Source organism: Pristiophorus japonicus, chromosome 19 (genome assembly GCF_044704955.1).
Source record: "Pristiophorus japonicus isolate sPriJap1 chromosome 19, sPriJap1.hap1, whole genome shotgun sequence".
Lineage (NCBI taxonomy): Eukaryota > Metazoa > Chordata > Chondrichthyes > Pristiophoridae > Pristiophorus > Pristiophorus japonicus.
The window spans coordinates 27,798,173-27,813,915 of NC_091995.1; the positions used below are offsets into that span (position 1 = coordinate 27,798,173).

Consider the following 15,743-nt stretch of genomic DNA (forward strand, 5'->3'; position numbering starts at 1 on the left):
GAGACACGGCACTCTGCCCCCGAGTTGGTTGTGGTGCGGACGAGACTGTCATCCACCTCCTTTGGGACTGTCCCTTTGCAAGGCAGGTCTGGAAGGAGATGCAGTGGTTGCTGTCGAGGTTCATCCCAAGCAGCTCCGTAACACAGGACTCTGTGCTCTACAGACTGTTCCCAGGGACACACGCCGAGACAGACATCATCTGCTGCTGGAGGGCCATCAACTCGGTGAAAGACGCACTTTGGTCTTGCCAAAATTTGCTGGTCTTCCAGAGCAAGGAGATGTCCATGTCTGTGTGTTGCAGACTGGCGCAATCCAAGATCCAGGAGTACGTGCTGAGGGATGCACTAAAAATTGATGCAGTCGCCGCAAAGGCATGGTGGGGAAGAGCCACAGTTTAAAGCCCTTTCGCCATGGTAAAACCAGGGGCTGGAATCAGTATAAAACTCCCCTCAGGCTGTACTTGTAAACCTTTGTATACATAGAGCACCATGATTTGAAAACACCTATGCAGTGCCATGTATAATGCAAGTTCAGCAACTGTTTAGTAATGTATGTTGTAAAGAAATGTAACTGTACCCTCACTCATTCCATGTACTGTATAGCGCCACATGTAATGTAATTTGATGACTGTATTACAATGTATTCTGGATTGTACTGAATTGTACCCTGAAATATAAAGCAAGCAAATGTATTGAACGGAACTGCCGTCAGCATCCAAATGTATTGTACGGAATTGCTGACTGCATCCAAAAGCACTGAACTGCCTTCCAATGTATCGTGCAAATTTTTATATCCTTAAAACTAGGACTCCCAGGGTTAGATTAGGAGGAGAAATTACATAAACTTTGTTCTTATTTGTTCATGGGATGTTGGCGTCGCTGGCAAGGCCAGCATTTATTGTCCATCCCTAATTGCCCTGGAGAAGATGGTGGTGAGCCGCCTTCTTCAACTGCTGCAGTTCTTGTGATGATGGTACTCCCACAGTGCTATTAGGGGGGAGTTCTAGGATTTTGACCCAGTTACGATGAAGGAACGGCGATATGGTATGTGATGGTATGTGACTTGGAGGTGAATGTGCAGGTGGTGGTGTTCCCATGTGCTTGCTGCCCTTGTCCTTCTAGGTGGTAGAGGTCGCAGGTTTTGGAGGTGCTGCCAAAGAAGCCTTGGCGAGTTGCTACAGTGAATCTTGTAGATGGTACACACTGGAGCCACAGTACACTGGCACTCCATCCACCACCTTAAACATCCACTCCCTCCACCACCAATCAAGTGGGCTGCTTTGTCCTGGGTGATGTCGAGCTTCTTGAGTGTTATTGGAGCTGCACTCATCCACTCAAGTGGAGAGTATTCCATCATACTCCTGACTTGTGCCTTGTAGATGGTGGAAACGCTTTGGGGAGTCAGGAGGTGAGACACTTGCTGCAGAATACCCAGCTTCTGACCTGCTCTTGATGCCACAATTTTTGTGTGGCTGGTCCAATTAAGTTTCTGGTCAATGGTGACCCCCAGGATGTTGATGGTGGGGAATTCAGCAATGGTAATCCCATTGAATGTTAAGGGGCAGTGGTTAGACTCTCGCTTGTTGGAGATAGTCATTGCCTGGCACTTGTGTGACGCGAATGCTACTTGCCACTTATCAGCCCAGACCTGAATGTTGTCCAGGTCTTGCTGTATACGGGCATGGACTGCCCCATTATCTGAGGAGTTGCGAATGGAACTGAACACTGCAGTCATCAGTGAACATCCCCACTTCTGACCTTATGATGGAACGGAAGATGGTTGGGCCAGGGCCGGCACAAGGGTAATTGGCGCCTGGCCAATCCCCTCCAGCTCAACTCAAGTTTCCGAGATGTACTGGACCTCGTCGATGGCTTTCTCGGTGGTGGGCAGGCAAAGCAAGCTGCTCGATCGCTGGGACCAGGATCCCTGCAACCTAACTGTGCAAGACCTGACCAAGCCAAATGGTCCCAATGCGCAGGACTATCAAAAAGGCAGCTTCTGGGTCGGGGGAAATGTTTTTCGCTGAGCGATCTGTTCACAAAGGATGGGATCGGGTGCCCAAAAGCAGTAGAGTCTGCGTCAAAGCCAGGCGGTGGCAGTGGAGAGACGCTGATGGGGGATGGAGCGAGTGGGCTTGGCGAATCTCTGCTGGATCTGGGTGGGATGCCCACCTAGTTGGGCTGGATGTGATTTCTGGAGAGCGTTGCCTCCCCCGGGTCCACTTTCCTCTCTAACCACACCCAGTGGGATCCCAGCCATCGGTACATCAGGGTGCCTGTTTATTGATTTATCTTAAGGGCGGGTATTTTCTGATTGTTTTTTATAAGGCAGCGCCTCTGTTCGACGACTGGCTGAGCTCATCTCCATATTTGTACTGTAATGCACGAAAGGCAGGAATTAAATAACCTGCTAAAGGGGGATTAAGTCGGGTGAAACCGAAGGGGAGAGAAGCGGGGACAAGCCGAGTGAAGGACCATCAACGGGAACTTTCTTACAGAAATGTCAAATCATGTTCTGCACAAACTTCTACCCACTGCCCTCAATATAAATCCCCATTCCCAATCTCACAAGGGCGCCTGGGTTAGGTACTATTTTGGTCAAATTAATCAGGGTAGCTTGACATTTGACATTTTAATAATGGATCGCAATAAATATGTTTTCTTTCCGTTTTATTTTTGTGTACATATTTTAACGTGCGCTCACTGTTGTATCGCTTTTAATGGCTTGCTTTTGACTTTCGGGCTATACATGTTTTTCTCAAATAAAAGCATAGAAAACTAGTACCAGCGGCTCATTACACTGAGCACCCTGATTACTAGGCACAAGCTGTCCCTTTCCTCACAAGACTGGCGCTATTAGCCAGTTTGGAATTCAAGTATATGAGTACGGATGTGATGCACCGCAGTTTCACAATCTATCACATGATTCCTCCAAACATGTGATTGTTTTATTCCCTGTCATGTCATTCCGACTGAAAGAAAGGCAAATACAAAATGGTGCAGGAGTGAAACAAAGCCCCAGAAGCGACGCGATATCAACGATTACCCTTTAACTAGAGTAACTGCAGGGAATGGAAACAATGCAGCTTTGGATCGCAGATAAACACCTGCCCGAATAACCCAGTAAAGTTAATGCTCAGAAACCATATAGAAGAACCCAGCAAGTAAAACAACAGAATCACCTTGGGTGGCTGGAGACATTCGGGAATGGTCCCCAAGAGATTATACATAATTACTCATAATCTGACTTCAGAATACGGTCAACCCATTGTCCCTGTTTCAATTAGTTCCTTGTCCCAAGTTGCTTGCTCCTTTTAAACGCATAGGGAAGTGATTTAGTCAGCTTAACCGAAAACAACAAGTATTTGAAAAGTGATAAATTTTGTGTGAGAAAAAAATCTCCTTAAGATTCTGATCTATAATGGATAGTTCAGTCAAGATTTGGAAGTTATCCATGTTATCTGCCATGCATAGAAATCCAGATTCAAATGTAATCTTGGTTCAAGCGGAACATTAATTGCCCTTATTAAGATTAAACAGTGGTGTATCTCGAGAATTTGGAGAAACGCATCTAGTGTAAAGAGGGATCTATCTGTTTTTGCATTTGATTGTACATTAAAGGAGTCATGATTCATGCATGATCAAAGCATGGTCCCAAAATGGCGTTGGGTATGTAGGACTGCTGCTGTGAAAAGGTAATTGGTCTAATAATAAAAATCAGTAACAATATCATATGAGAAGAAGCCACGTTGTTTTTTTTGTTGTTTCTAGACTGTCGGTTGTCCTGAAAGGTAGCAGCAGGCACCAATTCCTGTGCATCATCCGCAGGAGAAGAAACTGACATTGTGGGTGAGTTACGTGGAAATCAAGAGATGCAGGAGGAGGGCCATGAGATTGTCTGCCCGAGTCAGCCTTCTCTCTGTTGAGTCAGAGGTTGCACAATCCCGTTAACCCGTGAATTGCTTTAATTGTATAAAACACACTTGTGTAGGCTAGTTGTTGACAAACTGCTGTATTTTCTAGTTATATTTTCATACAGCTTCAAATCTAAACTGTAAGACATACAAACGGGTCTCAGATTATATTGAACACTAAAGTAATCTCCTAAAACTCTTCCATTTTATTTTAACTACTCGTTTAAAAAAAAATAGTCAAGTATTCCCAGGTTTCTTCTGTCCAAAGGAGGAAGAGGGTAGGTTCAAAACTGGGCTTTAGGCAGTTTTCTGCTGTCCCTTCTTCCCAATCAGAGACTTGTGGATGTGGGGGATCACACCGCCACCAGCAATGGTTGCCTTGATCAGCGAATCCAGCTCCTCATCACCTCGGATGGCCAACTGCAAGTGACGTGCCGTGATGCGCTTTACTTTCAGGTCCTTCGATGCATTTCCTGCCGACTCCAACACCTCAGCAGTGAGATACTCCAGGATAGCTGCACTGTACACTGCAGCTGTAGCACCTACCCGTCCATAGCTAGTGGTACGAGTCTTCAAATGTCTATGAATACGACCTACAGGAAACGAGTGAAGTTAAAATAACTGCATGCTGAAAATACCAAAAGCAACAGGTTTAGATAGTGCTAAGAAGATAAAGCCGAAGCGTTTCCAAACATCTTTAGTCTAACGTGCTGACACTACTTGATCTTTTTCCCCCTTCATAGATGCCGGTGTCCAGCTAATTCAGTTGACTCTGGCATTAAGCAGCTTAGCGTTAGCCTGTGAAACTCTTTTGAGTTTACCTGAAAATAAACATAAACATTAAACCGTGCCACCCGCCTGGGTGACACAGCAGACATTTTCAAGGCCCCTTTTTTTTTCCTTTTTTTTTGTTTTTTTTTTGGGGCGCTAAAATCAAAATTTTTCCAGTGCCCCCTATAAAAGGGGAGGGGGACACTAAAAGCACCGGCAATTAAAACAAATTAAACTTTAAAACGTAAAATCAAATTAAAATTTGGTTGCCAGGCGTGATGATGCACTCCAGTCCCTCCGGTGCCCACCTCTCGCGGAAGGCCGCGAGCGTACCGGTGGACACCGCGTGCTCCATCTCCAAGGACACCCTGGACCGCGTTAGCCCGTGAAACTTCAGCCAGGCTTAAACAGCTGCTCCGGGGCTAGAACCATTTAGGACGGCCTTCTGCGAGAGGGACTGGAGTGCATCATCACCCCCGGCAACCAAATTTTAATTTGATTTTATGTTTTAAAGTTTAATTTGTTTTAATTGCCGATGTTTTTTTTGTGTCCCCCTCCCCTTTTATAGGGGGCACTTGTAAATTATATGGTTTTAATGCCCCCCCAAAAAAAGCACAAAAAACCCCCCCCCAAAAAAACAAAAAAAAAGAGGGCAGTTAATAGTGTTTGGAGTGTCCCCCAGATCGGGGGGCACTCGATCTAATGTTTATTTGTTCTGTCGAAATCTCGACCTCCGAAAAGAATGACTCCGACACTTACAGCTCCGATAGAAGTTTCCTTTTTAATTTACTTGCTCGCAAGGGGTAGGTTTCACTCAGTCAAGGGCTAAATGAACACCTCCGCAATGGTACAGCTTCACAAGATATTTATACAGTAAAACCCAAGTTCTGGCCTCTCCCTGTGTATTTCTCTGTCTCACAGTCAGTGAATACAGATAAAGGGTTAATTACTATATCCTGGTCCTGACATGGTTTACAGATATTTCCTTTTGTCAGGGTTATCAGAAAGCCAAACGGCCATTACTCCATGAGTCATAGGTAATGGGCTATCACCTGTCTTGTATTGTGTCAGGATTATCCAATTTCCTGGTCAGTTTACCTGTTTGCTTCAAATGGATGAGGTAAAGGAACAGAGATAATGGCTAGAAGATAAGGGTGGGGTGACATGGAACTCCTGTAGTGTAGACAATAGGAGAGCACCATGGGGGTTACTTGTCTCAGCATGACTTGTCTCCAAGCTGTCTGATAACCATCAGCCATCTAACAGCAGGTTTAGCTGTTTATGCAAGCTGGCTGCTAAAATGCAGAAAGTTCTGGAAGGGCCAGGACTCCATTTTAATCAAAAGGCACACAAATACCGTATGGTATCAGCTTAGATAAAAATACATTTCCACATTCCCCCATTTTGTCCTTCACAAGGACAACTCAATCCATTCTGATCTTGTACAGTCTCTCCATTTCCATTTCTTTAGTTTCATTACTCACTAGGCATATTATACCTTCAGGATTTCTTATTCTGGGAGTAATGCTTAGGAAGGGAGGCTGATGGTTATTATCATAATTGGGCTGGTACCATCCCTGGAAGGCTGTGAGTTTATATCCTGCCGACCTCCATTCTGTTTGCTCCTTCGTTTCTGGCCCCTTAGTTAGTTTTGTCCTGTTTTGCACTGTCAACCATTCTACCATTTCTGATTCGTTAAAGGGGACAGATCTCAGGGGAATACCCCCCCTGGAGTGGACAGGTACATGGGAACATATCCAACAACTCGACAAGTTTCTTTCTTGAGCATAACTATGACTCAGTGCCATAAATACGTTTACGTGCAATTCCCTTCGGTGGTGGGTCTGTACCCCTGGTGTAATCAATAATGTGAAGTAAAACCCTGTCAAGCCCAGCACCATCAGTCCCCATAGTCCATACAGTTCCTTATTCAGTCTTCCTTTTTCTGTTCCTCTGATTCCTTCGTCCCTTCCTCCTGGTCGGGTGCCCGTTTGCAATGGGATGCGTGGATCCATGTTGGTCTTTCCTTTACCTTGATTGCAGTATTGGTCGCCAGCAAGACCTGGTATGGTCCTTCGAATCTTGGCTGTAGACTGCTTTTCCTTTTAAAAATCTTGATGTAAACGAATTCCCCTGGCTCCAGGTTATGACACTTCCCTTCCGCTGGCTTGACTTGGGCTTCCTTTACCTGTGAATGAAAGCTGGAAATACATTTGGTTAGTGCAATACAATAATTCAACATATTTTCCTCCATTTTGTGGATGTCCATCTGTTTTGCAGTAAATGGTGCTGTAAAGGGTAGTCGTTGGGGACATCCCATAACTATCTCATGCGGTGACAGGCCTGTTGTTCTGTTGGTTGCAGATCGCATTACCATCAAAGCTAAGGGCAGCAGTTCTGTCCATTTCAGTCCAGTGTCATTGCATAGTTTTGCCAGCTTATTTTTAAGCATTCCATTATATCTTTCAACAAGTCCAGCTGATTGTGGATGATAACTGCAATGAAAACGTTGATTAATCTGTAAAGCTTTACACATTTCTCTTATAACAGTTCCCGTGAAATGTGACCCGTTATCACTGGAAAGCTTAGCAGGAATTCCGAAGCGCGGTACAATTTCTTTTAACAAACATTTAGCAACAGTAGTGGCATCGGCCTTTTTACATGGAAAGGCTTCAATCCATCTAGAGAACACATCTACAATAACTAATACATACTTGAATCCCATACACATAGGTAATTCAATAAAATCCATTTGTAAATGTACAAAAGGCCCGACTGGATTTGGGTGGGAGGCAGATTCTACTTTTTCCGTCTTACCCGGATTCATTGTCTGACAGGTAACACAATTTTCACAGATTTGTTTTGCAATTGCCGAAATACCTGGTGCATACCAAGTTGCCAAAATATAATCTGCCAATCCCCCTTTGCCTGCATGTGTGAATGTATGAACACATCGGGCAATCCATGGAAGTAAGGACGCGGCCGTCATGGTGAACCCATATTCCTTCTGGATTTTTATAACATTGATCCTTCGTCCAGGTCACCACCTCCTCCGTACTGGCCTGTGTCTGAAAGGCCAGCACGTCATTAATAGTGGGTGGCGGGTCTGAGCAATTATTTTTCCTTAGTGGGAACAATGACACCTGCATCCCCCCTTTCGACAGAGCTGCTGACTTAGCTGCATTATCAGCTCTGGCATTCCCAAGTGCCACCTCATTCGACTGGCCTGTATGTGCTTGGCATTTGATAATGGCAAGTTTTAAGGGGCATTGAATGGCTCGCAGGAGATTTTCCACTTGTTCTGCATTTTTGATAGGGGTTCCTGAAGAAGTCAGGTACCCGCGAATCTTCCAAATTTGTCCATAGAACTGTCGAAATCTCGACCTCCGAAAAGAATGACTCCGACACTTACAGCTCCGACAGAAGTTTCCTTTTTAATTTACTTGCTCGCAAGGGGTAGGTTTCACTCAGTCAAGGGCTAAATGAACACCTCCGCAATGGTACAGCTTCACAAGATATTTATACAGTAAAACCCAAGTTCTGGCCTCTCCCTGTGTATTTCTCTGTCTCACAGTCAGTGAATACAGATAAAGAGTTAATTACTATATCCTGGTCCTGACATGGTTTACAGATATTTCCTTTTGTCAGGGTTATCAGAAAGCCAAACGGCCATTACTCCATGAGTCATAGGTAATGGGCTATCACCTGTCTTGTATTGTGTCAGGATTATCCAATTTCCTGGTCAGTTTACCTGTTTGCTTCAAATGGATGAGGTAAAGGAACAGAGATAATGGCTAGAAGATAAGGGTGGGGTGACATGGAACTCCTGTAGTGTAGACAATAGGAGAGCACCATGGGGGTTACTTGTCTCAGCATGACTTGTCTCCAAGCTGTCTGATAACCATCAGCCATCTAACAGCAGGTTTAGCTGTTTATGCAAGCTGGCTGCTAAAATGCAGAAAGTTCTGGAAGGGCCAGGACTCCATTTTAATCAAAAGGCACACAAATACCGTATGGTATCAGCTTAGATAAAAATACATTTCCACATTCCCCCATTTTGTCCTTCACAAGGACAACTCAATCCATTCTGATCTTCTCAGTCTCTCCATTTCCATTTCTTTAGTTTCATTACTCACTAGGCATATTATACCTTCAGGATTTCTTATTCTGGGAGTAATGCTTAGGAAGGGAGGCTGATGGTTATTATCATAATTGGGCTGGTACCATCCCTGGAAGGCTGTGAGTTTATACCCTGCCGACCTCCATTCTGTTTGCTCCTTCGTTTCTGGCCCCTTAGTTAGTTTTGTCCTGTTTTGCACTGTCAACCATTCTACCATTTCTGATTCGTTAAAGGGGACAGATCTCAGGGGAATACCCCCCCTGGAGTGGACAGGTACATGGGAACATATCCAACAACTCGACAAGTTTCTTTCTTGAGCATAACTATGACTCAGTGCCATAAATACGTTTATGTGCAATTCCCTTCGGTGGCGGGTCTGTACCCCTGGTGTAATCAATAATGTGAAGTAAAACCCTGTCAAGCCCAGCACCATCAGTCCCCATAGTCCATACAGTTCCTTATTCAGTCTTCCTTTTTCTGTTCCTCTGATTCCTTCGTCCCTTCCTCCTGGTCGGGTGCCCGTTTGCAATGGGATGCGTGGATCCATGTTGGTCTTTCCTTTACCTTGATTGCAGTATTGGTCGCCAGCAAGACCTGGTATGGTCCTTCGAATCTTGGCTGTAGACTGCTTTTACTTTTAAAAATCTTGATGTAAACGAATTCCCCTGGCTCCAGGTTATGACACTTCCCTTCCGCTGGCTTGACTTGGGCTTCCTTTACCTGTGAATGAAAGCTGGAAATACATTTGGTTAGTGCAATACAATAATTCAACATATTTTCCTCCATTTTGTGGATGTCCATCTGTTTTGCAGTAAATGGTGCTGTAAAGGGTAGTCGTTGGGGACGTCCCATAACTATCTCATGCGGTGACAGGCCTGTTGTTCTGTTGGTTGCAGATCGCATTACCATCAAAGCTAAGGGCAGCAGTTCTGTCCATTTCAGTCCAGTGTCATTGCATAGTTTTGCCAGCTTATTTTTAAGCATTCCATTATATCTTTCAACAAGTCCAGCTGATTGTGGATGATAACTGCAATGAAAACGTTGATTAATCTGTAAAGCTTTACACATTTCTCTTATGACAGTTCCCGTGAAATGTGACCCGTTATCACTGGAAAGCTTAGCAGGGATTCCAAAGCGCGGTACAATTTCTTTTAACAAACATTTAGCAACAGTAGTGGCATCGGCCTTTTTACATGGAAAGGCTTCAATCCATCTAGAGAGCACATCTACAATAACTAATACATACTTGAATCCCATGGTGACAGATTAGGAAAAGGGAAGGTGCAACGAGACCTGGGTGTCATGGTACATCAGTCATTGAAGGTTGGCATGCAGGTACAGCAGGCGGTTAAGAAAGCAAATGGCATGTTGGCCTTCATAGCGAGGGGATTTGAATACAGGGGCAGGGAGGTGTTGCTACAGTTGTACAGGGCCTTGGTGAGGCCACACCTGGAGTATTGTGTACAGTTTTGGTCTCCTAACTTGAGGAAGGACATTCTTGCTATTGAGGGAGTGCAGCGAAGGTTCACCAGACAGATTCCCGGGATGGCGGGACTGACCTATCAAGAAAGATTGGATCAATTGGGATTGTATTCACTGGAGTTCAGAAGAATGAGAGGGGACCTCATAGAAACGTTTAAAATTCTGACGGGTTTAGACAGGTTAGATGCAGAAAGAATGTTCCCAATGTTGGGGAAGTCCAGAACCAGGGGTCACAGTCTGAGGATAAGGGGTAAGCCATTTAGGACCGAGATGAGGAGAAACTTCTTCACCCAGAGAGTGGTGAACCTGTGGAATTCTCTACCACAGAAAGTAGTTGAGGCCAATTCACTAAATATATTCAAAAGGGAGTTAGATGAAGTCCTTACTACTCGGGGGATCAAGGGTTATGGCGAGAAAGCAGGAAGGGGGTACTGAAGTTTCATGTTCAGCCATGAACTCATTGAATGGCGGTGCAGGCTAGAAGGTCTGAATGGCCGGCTCCTGCACCTATTTTCTATGTTTCTATGTTTCTATACACATAGGTAATTCAATAAAATCTATTTGTAAATGTACAAAAGGCCCGACTGGATTTGGGTGGAAGGCAGATTCTACTTTTTCCGTCTTACCCGGATTCATTGTCTGACAGGTAACACAATTTTCACAGATTTGTTTTGCAATTGCCGAAATACCTGGTGCATACCAAGTTGCCAAAATATAATCTGCCAATCCCCCTTTGCCTGCATGTGTGAATGTATGAACACATCGGGCAATCCATGGAAGTAAGGATCTAGGGGCCACCACGCGGCCGTCATGGTGAATCCATATTCCTTCATGGATTTTTATAACATTGATCCTTCGTCCAGGTCACCACCTCCTCCGTACTGGCCTGTGTCTGAAAGGCCAGCACGTCATTAATAGTGGGTGGCGGGTCTGAGCAATTATTTTTCCTTAGTGGGAACAATGACACCTGCATCCCCCCTTTCGACAGAGCTGCTGACTTAGCTGCATTATCAGCTCTGGCATTCCCAAGTGCCACCTCATTCGACTGGCCTGTATGTGCTTGGCATTTGATAATGGCAAGTTTTAAGGGGCATTGAATGGCTCGCAGGAGATTTTCCACTTGTTCTGCATTTTTGATAGGGGTTCCTGAAGAAGTCAGGTACCCGCGAATCTTCCAAATTTGTCCATAGAACTGTCGAAATCTCGACCTCCGAAAAGAATGACTCCGACACTTACAGCTCCGACAGAAGTTTCCTTTTTAATTTACTTGCTCGCAAGGGGTAGGTTTCACTCAGTCAAGGGCTAAATGAACACCTCCGCAATGGTACAGCTTCACAAGATATTTATACAGTAAAACCCAAGTTCTGGCCTCTCCCTGTGTATTTCTCTGTCTCACAGTCAGTGAATACAGATAAAGAGTTAATTACTATATCCTGGTCCTGACATGGTTTACAGATATTTCCTTTTGTCAGGGTTATCAGAAAGCCAAACGGCCATTACTCCATGAGTCATAGGTAATGGGCTATCACCTGTCTTGTATTGTGTCCGGATTATCCAATTTCCTGGTCAGTTTACCTGTTTGCTTCAAATGGATGAGGTAAAGGAACAGAGATAATGGCTAGAAGATAAGGGTGGGGTGACATGGAACTCCTGTAGTGTAGACAATAGGAGAGCACCATGGGGGTTACTTGTCTCAGCATGACTTGTCTCCAAGCTGTCTGATAACCATCAGCCATCTAACAGCAGGTTTAGCTGTTTATGCAAGCTGGCTGCTAAAATGCAGAAAGTTCTGGAAGGGTCAGGACTCCATTTTAATCAAAAGGCACACAAATACCGTATGGTATCAGCTTAGATAAAAATACATTTCCACAGTTCCCCCCCCCCCCCCAAAAGAGTTAGGACGGCCTTCTGCGAGAGGGACTGGAGTGTATCATTACCCCTTAATTTGTTTTAATTGCCGGTTTTAGTGTCCCCCTCCCCTTTTATAGGGGGCACTTGTACATATATATATCTGTGGTTTTACTGCCCAAAAAAACCCTAAAAAACCCCATAAAAATCACCCCAAAAAAACAAAAAAAAGGGCACGTGAAAAGTGTTTGGAGTGTCCCCCAGATGCGGGGGGGGCACGATTTAATGTTTATTTTGCTTCCCGAGAACCATTAGGACACACAATTAGGACATATTAAATGGTGCCGTCTCCGCCGACTAAGACATTCAATTAAAATAAACTATCTCATTAATACGGCCAACCGTTCAAAGATCAACGCCCTGTATTGTTATTTTAAAAGTGTAACTTGTGTTGGAAGCAATCGTTTAGTTTCAGGTGAATTGTTCCCGAGTTTGTTCGGCGCAACAACCCGTGAAGCTACAAAGTAAACTGTTGTAAGATCTGATCCACGCCATTTTTTGGCGCCCCCCCAAATTTTGGTGCCCTAGGCGAGCGCCTAGTTTGCTTAATGGTTGTGCTGGCCCTAGGTTGGGCCTATGTCACTGCCTTGACGAACTCCTGCAGCGATGTCCTGGGGCTCCAGCCACCACAACCATCTTCCTTTGTGCCAGGTATGACTCCAGTCAGTGGCAAGTTTTCACCCTGATTCCCAGTGACTTCAGTTTTACTAGGGTTTCTTCGTGCCACACTCGGTCAAATGCTGTCTTAATGTCGAGGGCACTCACTCTCACCTCACTTTTGGAATTCAGCTCTTTTGCCCATGTTTGGATCAAGGATATAATGAAGTCGGGAACCGAGTGGTCCTGGCGGAACCCAAACTGGGCTTCAGTGATTGGTAAGTGCCGCTTGATAGCATTGTTGACGACACCTTCCATCACTTTGCTGATGATTGAAAGTAGACTAATGGGGTGGTAATTGGCCGGATTGGATTTGAATTGTTTTTTGTGGACAGGATATACCTGGGCAGTTTTCCACATTGTTGGATAGATGCCAGTGTTGTAGCTGTACTGGAACAGCTTGGCTAGAGGCTAGTTCTGGAGCACAAGTCTTCAGCACAACAGCCGGAATGTTGTCGAGGCCCATAGCCTTTGCTGTTCCACTGCGTATTCCCTGGAATATAAGTGGTTTGATTGAGGTTTTTAGGATTTTGAAAGGAATTGATAGGGTCGATTGAGAGAATCGTTTTCTGCTGGTGGGGCTCTTGGACAAGGGGACATCACATAGAAACATAGAAAATAGTGCAGGAGTAGGCCATTTGGCCCTTCTAGCCTGCACCACCATTCAATGAGTTCATGGCTGAACATGCAACTTCAGTACCCTATTCCTGCTTTCTCGCCATACCCCTTGATCCCCCTAGTAGTAAGGACTTCATCTAACTCCTTTTTGAATATATTTAGTGAATTGGCCTCAACAACTTTCTGTGGTAGAGAATTCCACAGGTTCACCACTCTCTGGGTGAAGAAGTTTCTCTCATCTCGGTCCTAAATGGCTTACCCCTTATCCTTAGACTGTGACCCCTGGTTCTGGACTTCCCCAACATTGGGAACATTCTTCCTGCATCTAACCTGTCTAAACCCATCAGAATTTTAAACGTTTCTATGAGGTCCCCTCTCATTCTTCTGAACTTCAGTGAATACAAGCCCAGTTGATCCAGTCTTTCTTGATAGGTCAGTCCCGCCATCCCGGGAATCAGTCTGGTGAACCTTCGCTGCACTGCCTCAATAGCAAGAATGTCCTTCCCCAGGTTAGGTGTCCTTCCTCAGGTTAAAATCAGAAGTTACGAAACATTGCTTCAAGCAATGGGTGGTAGAAATGTGGAACTCTCTCCTGCAAAAAGCAATAGAAGCTAGCTCAATTAATAATTTAAAATCTGAGAGCAATAGATTTTTGCTAGCCAAGGGTATAAAAGGATATGGAGCCAAGGCAGATGGAAGGATGATCTCATTGAATGGCAGAACAGGCTCGAAGGGCTGAATGGCCTCCTCCTATTCCTATGTTATCTCCTTGACCAAGCTTTTGGTCATCTGTCCCAATATCTCCTTAAGCGGCTTGGCGTCCTATTGTCTGATAACGCTCCTGTGAAGCACTTTGGGATGTTTTACTATGTTAAAGGCGCTGTATAAATGCAGGATCTTGTTATTGGGAAAGCATCCCACGACACATTACGTGCCCTTAATGCCGTAGCAATGGTGGGCATTCGGAACGTAGCACTCAATCAGTCAGCAATGTTCAATGATCTCCTTCACTCCTTCAGCTGCCCTGGTGACAGTGGGCCACACTCTGCTGTCACTGGTGCCCGAGGCCTGTATCAGCGATGGTTCTACTCCACCCACCCCCACCACCGCCCGATCCAGTGGGGAAAGGTGAAGATTTCTTTACACGGCGAGTTGTTGTGATCTGGAACGCACTGCCTGAAAGGGCGGTGGAAGCAGATTCAATAGTAAATTTCAAAAGAGAATTGGATGTAGACTTGATAAGGAACATCTTGACAAGACTGTGGGGAAAGAGCAGGGAGAGTGGGACTAATCGGATAGTTCTTTCAAAGAGTCGGCAAAGGCATGGTAGGCCGAATGGCCTCCTTCATTGCTTTAAGATTCTAATCTGACTGCTCCACAGCCACCAGAAAGGTTAGATGTTAAGGTGGCTGCTTTCACCACATGCCTGGGGAACTCCGATCCTTTTTAAGAGGAAGAATGCTGAACGGGAATCCTTGCACAAATTCCAGCGGGTGGCACTGGCCTGTCCGGTTGTAGCCCTGGCGATTCTACAGTGGCTGTAGAACAGACTGGGTGAGTCCCGGTAACAGGAGAGGAGCCTGAATGGCAATGAGTGATTCCGGCAGGGAGGGATGAATTCCAGTGGCACCAGGTGATTTAAGACACAAGGTGGGAAAGATTGGGTAGAAGGGGGCTGTCACAAGGGAGGAAAGGAGAGTTGGGTTGAGACCCAAGGCTGTTGAACCAGGCCACAGGGCTCCTGAGGTAGGCTAGCTTTGGAGAACTGAGCCACTATATTTGGACTTTGCAGTTAAAGGCAATAATCATTAAAGACCCGAGTGAGAGTCTTGGCTGCAGTAGCATGTGGGACAGGCAGAGAAGATGAAGTGAGAGCCTTGTTACTTTGCACAAAAAAAAGGGCCAACCTGGGCTGGGGGTGGGGGGTGGCAGAGGGGGAATAACACACCGATATCATTATATAAAACCAAAAACATAAAAATCTCAAATTTAAAGCATCAAAATAAATCTGATTCAGTTCCAAAAAAATAAATAAAGCTGACACTGGACCTGGCAGGAACAGTTCAGCGAATTGTGTCCCAGAGCCACCCAGTGTTCCAATTATGCAGTTACAAATCCTGACAGGTTTATATCACCAAATCGCATCATCACTTTGCAACAGTGACTGCACTCCAAAAGTCCTTAATTGGCTGGAAAGTGCTTTGAATCGTCCAGTGGTCGTGAAAGGCGCAAGTCTTTCTTTTTTCTATAGGAACTTACAATGGTAAAAAAAAT

At 45.0% G+C, this 15,743-nt stretch overlaps 1 protein-coding gene across 1 annotated transcript; it reads right to left on the reverse strand.

Moving 5' to 3' along the window:
- Positions 1 to 4,186: 4,186 nt before the first annotated feature.
- Positions 4,187 to 4,513, reverse strand: LOC139230141 (histone H2A.V-like; the record flags this gene model as incomplete). The annotated part of the gene is made up of 1 exon (XM_070861982.1): positions 4,187 to 4,513. A coding segment is annotated over one exon (303 nt), but the record flags the coding sequence as incomplete, so codon positions are not given.
- Positions 4,514 to 15,743: the final 11,230 nt, after the last annotated feature.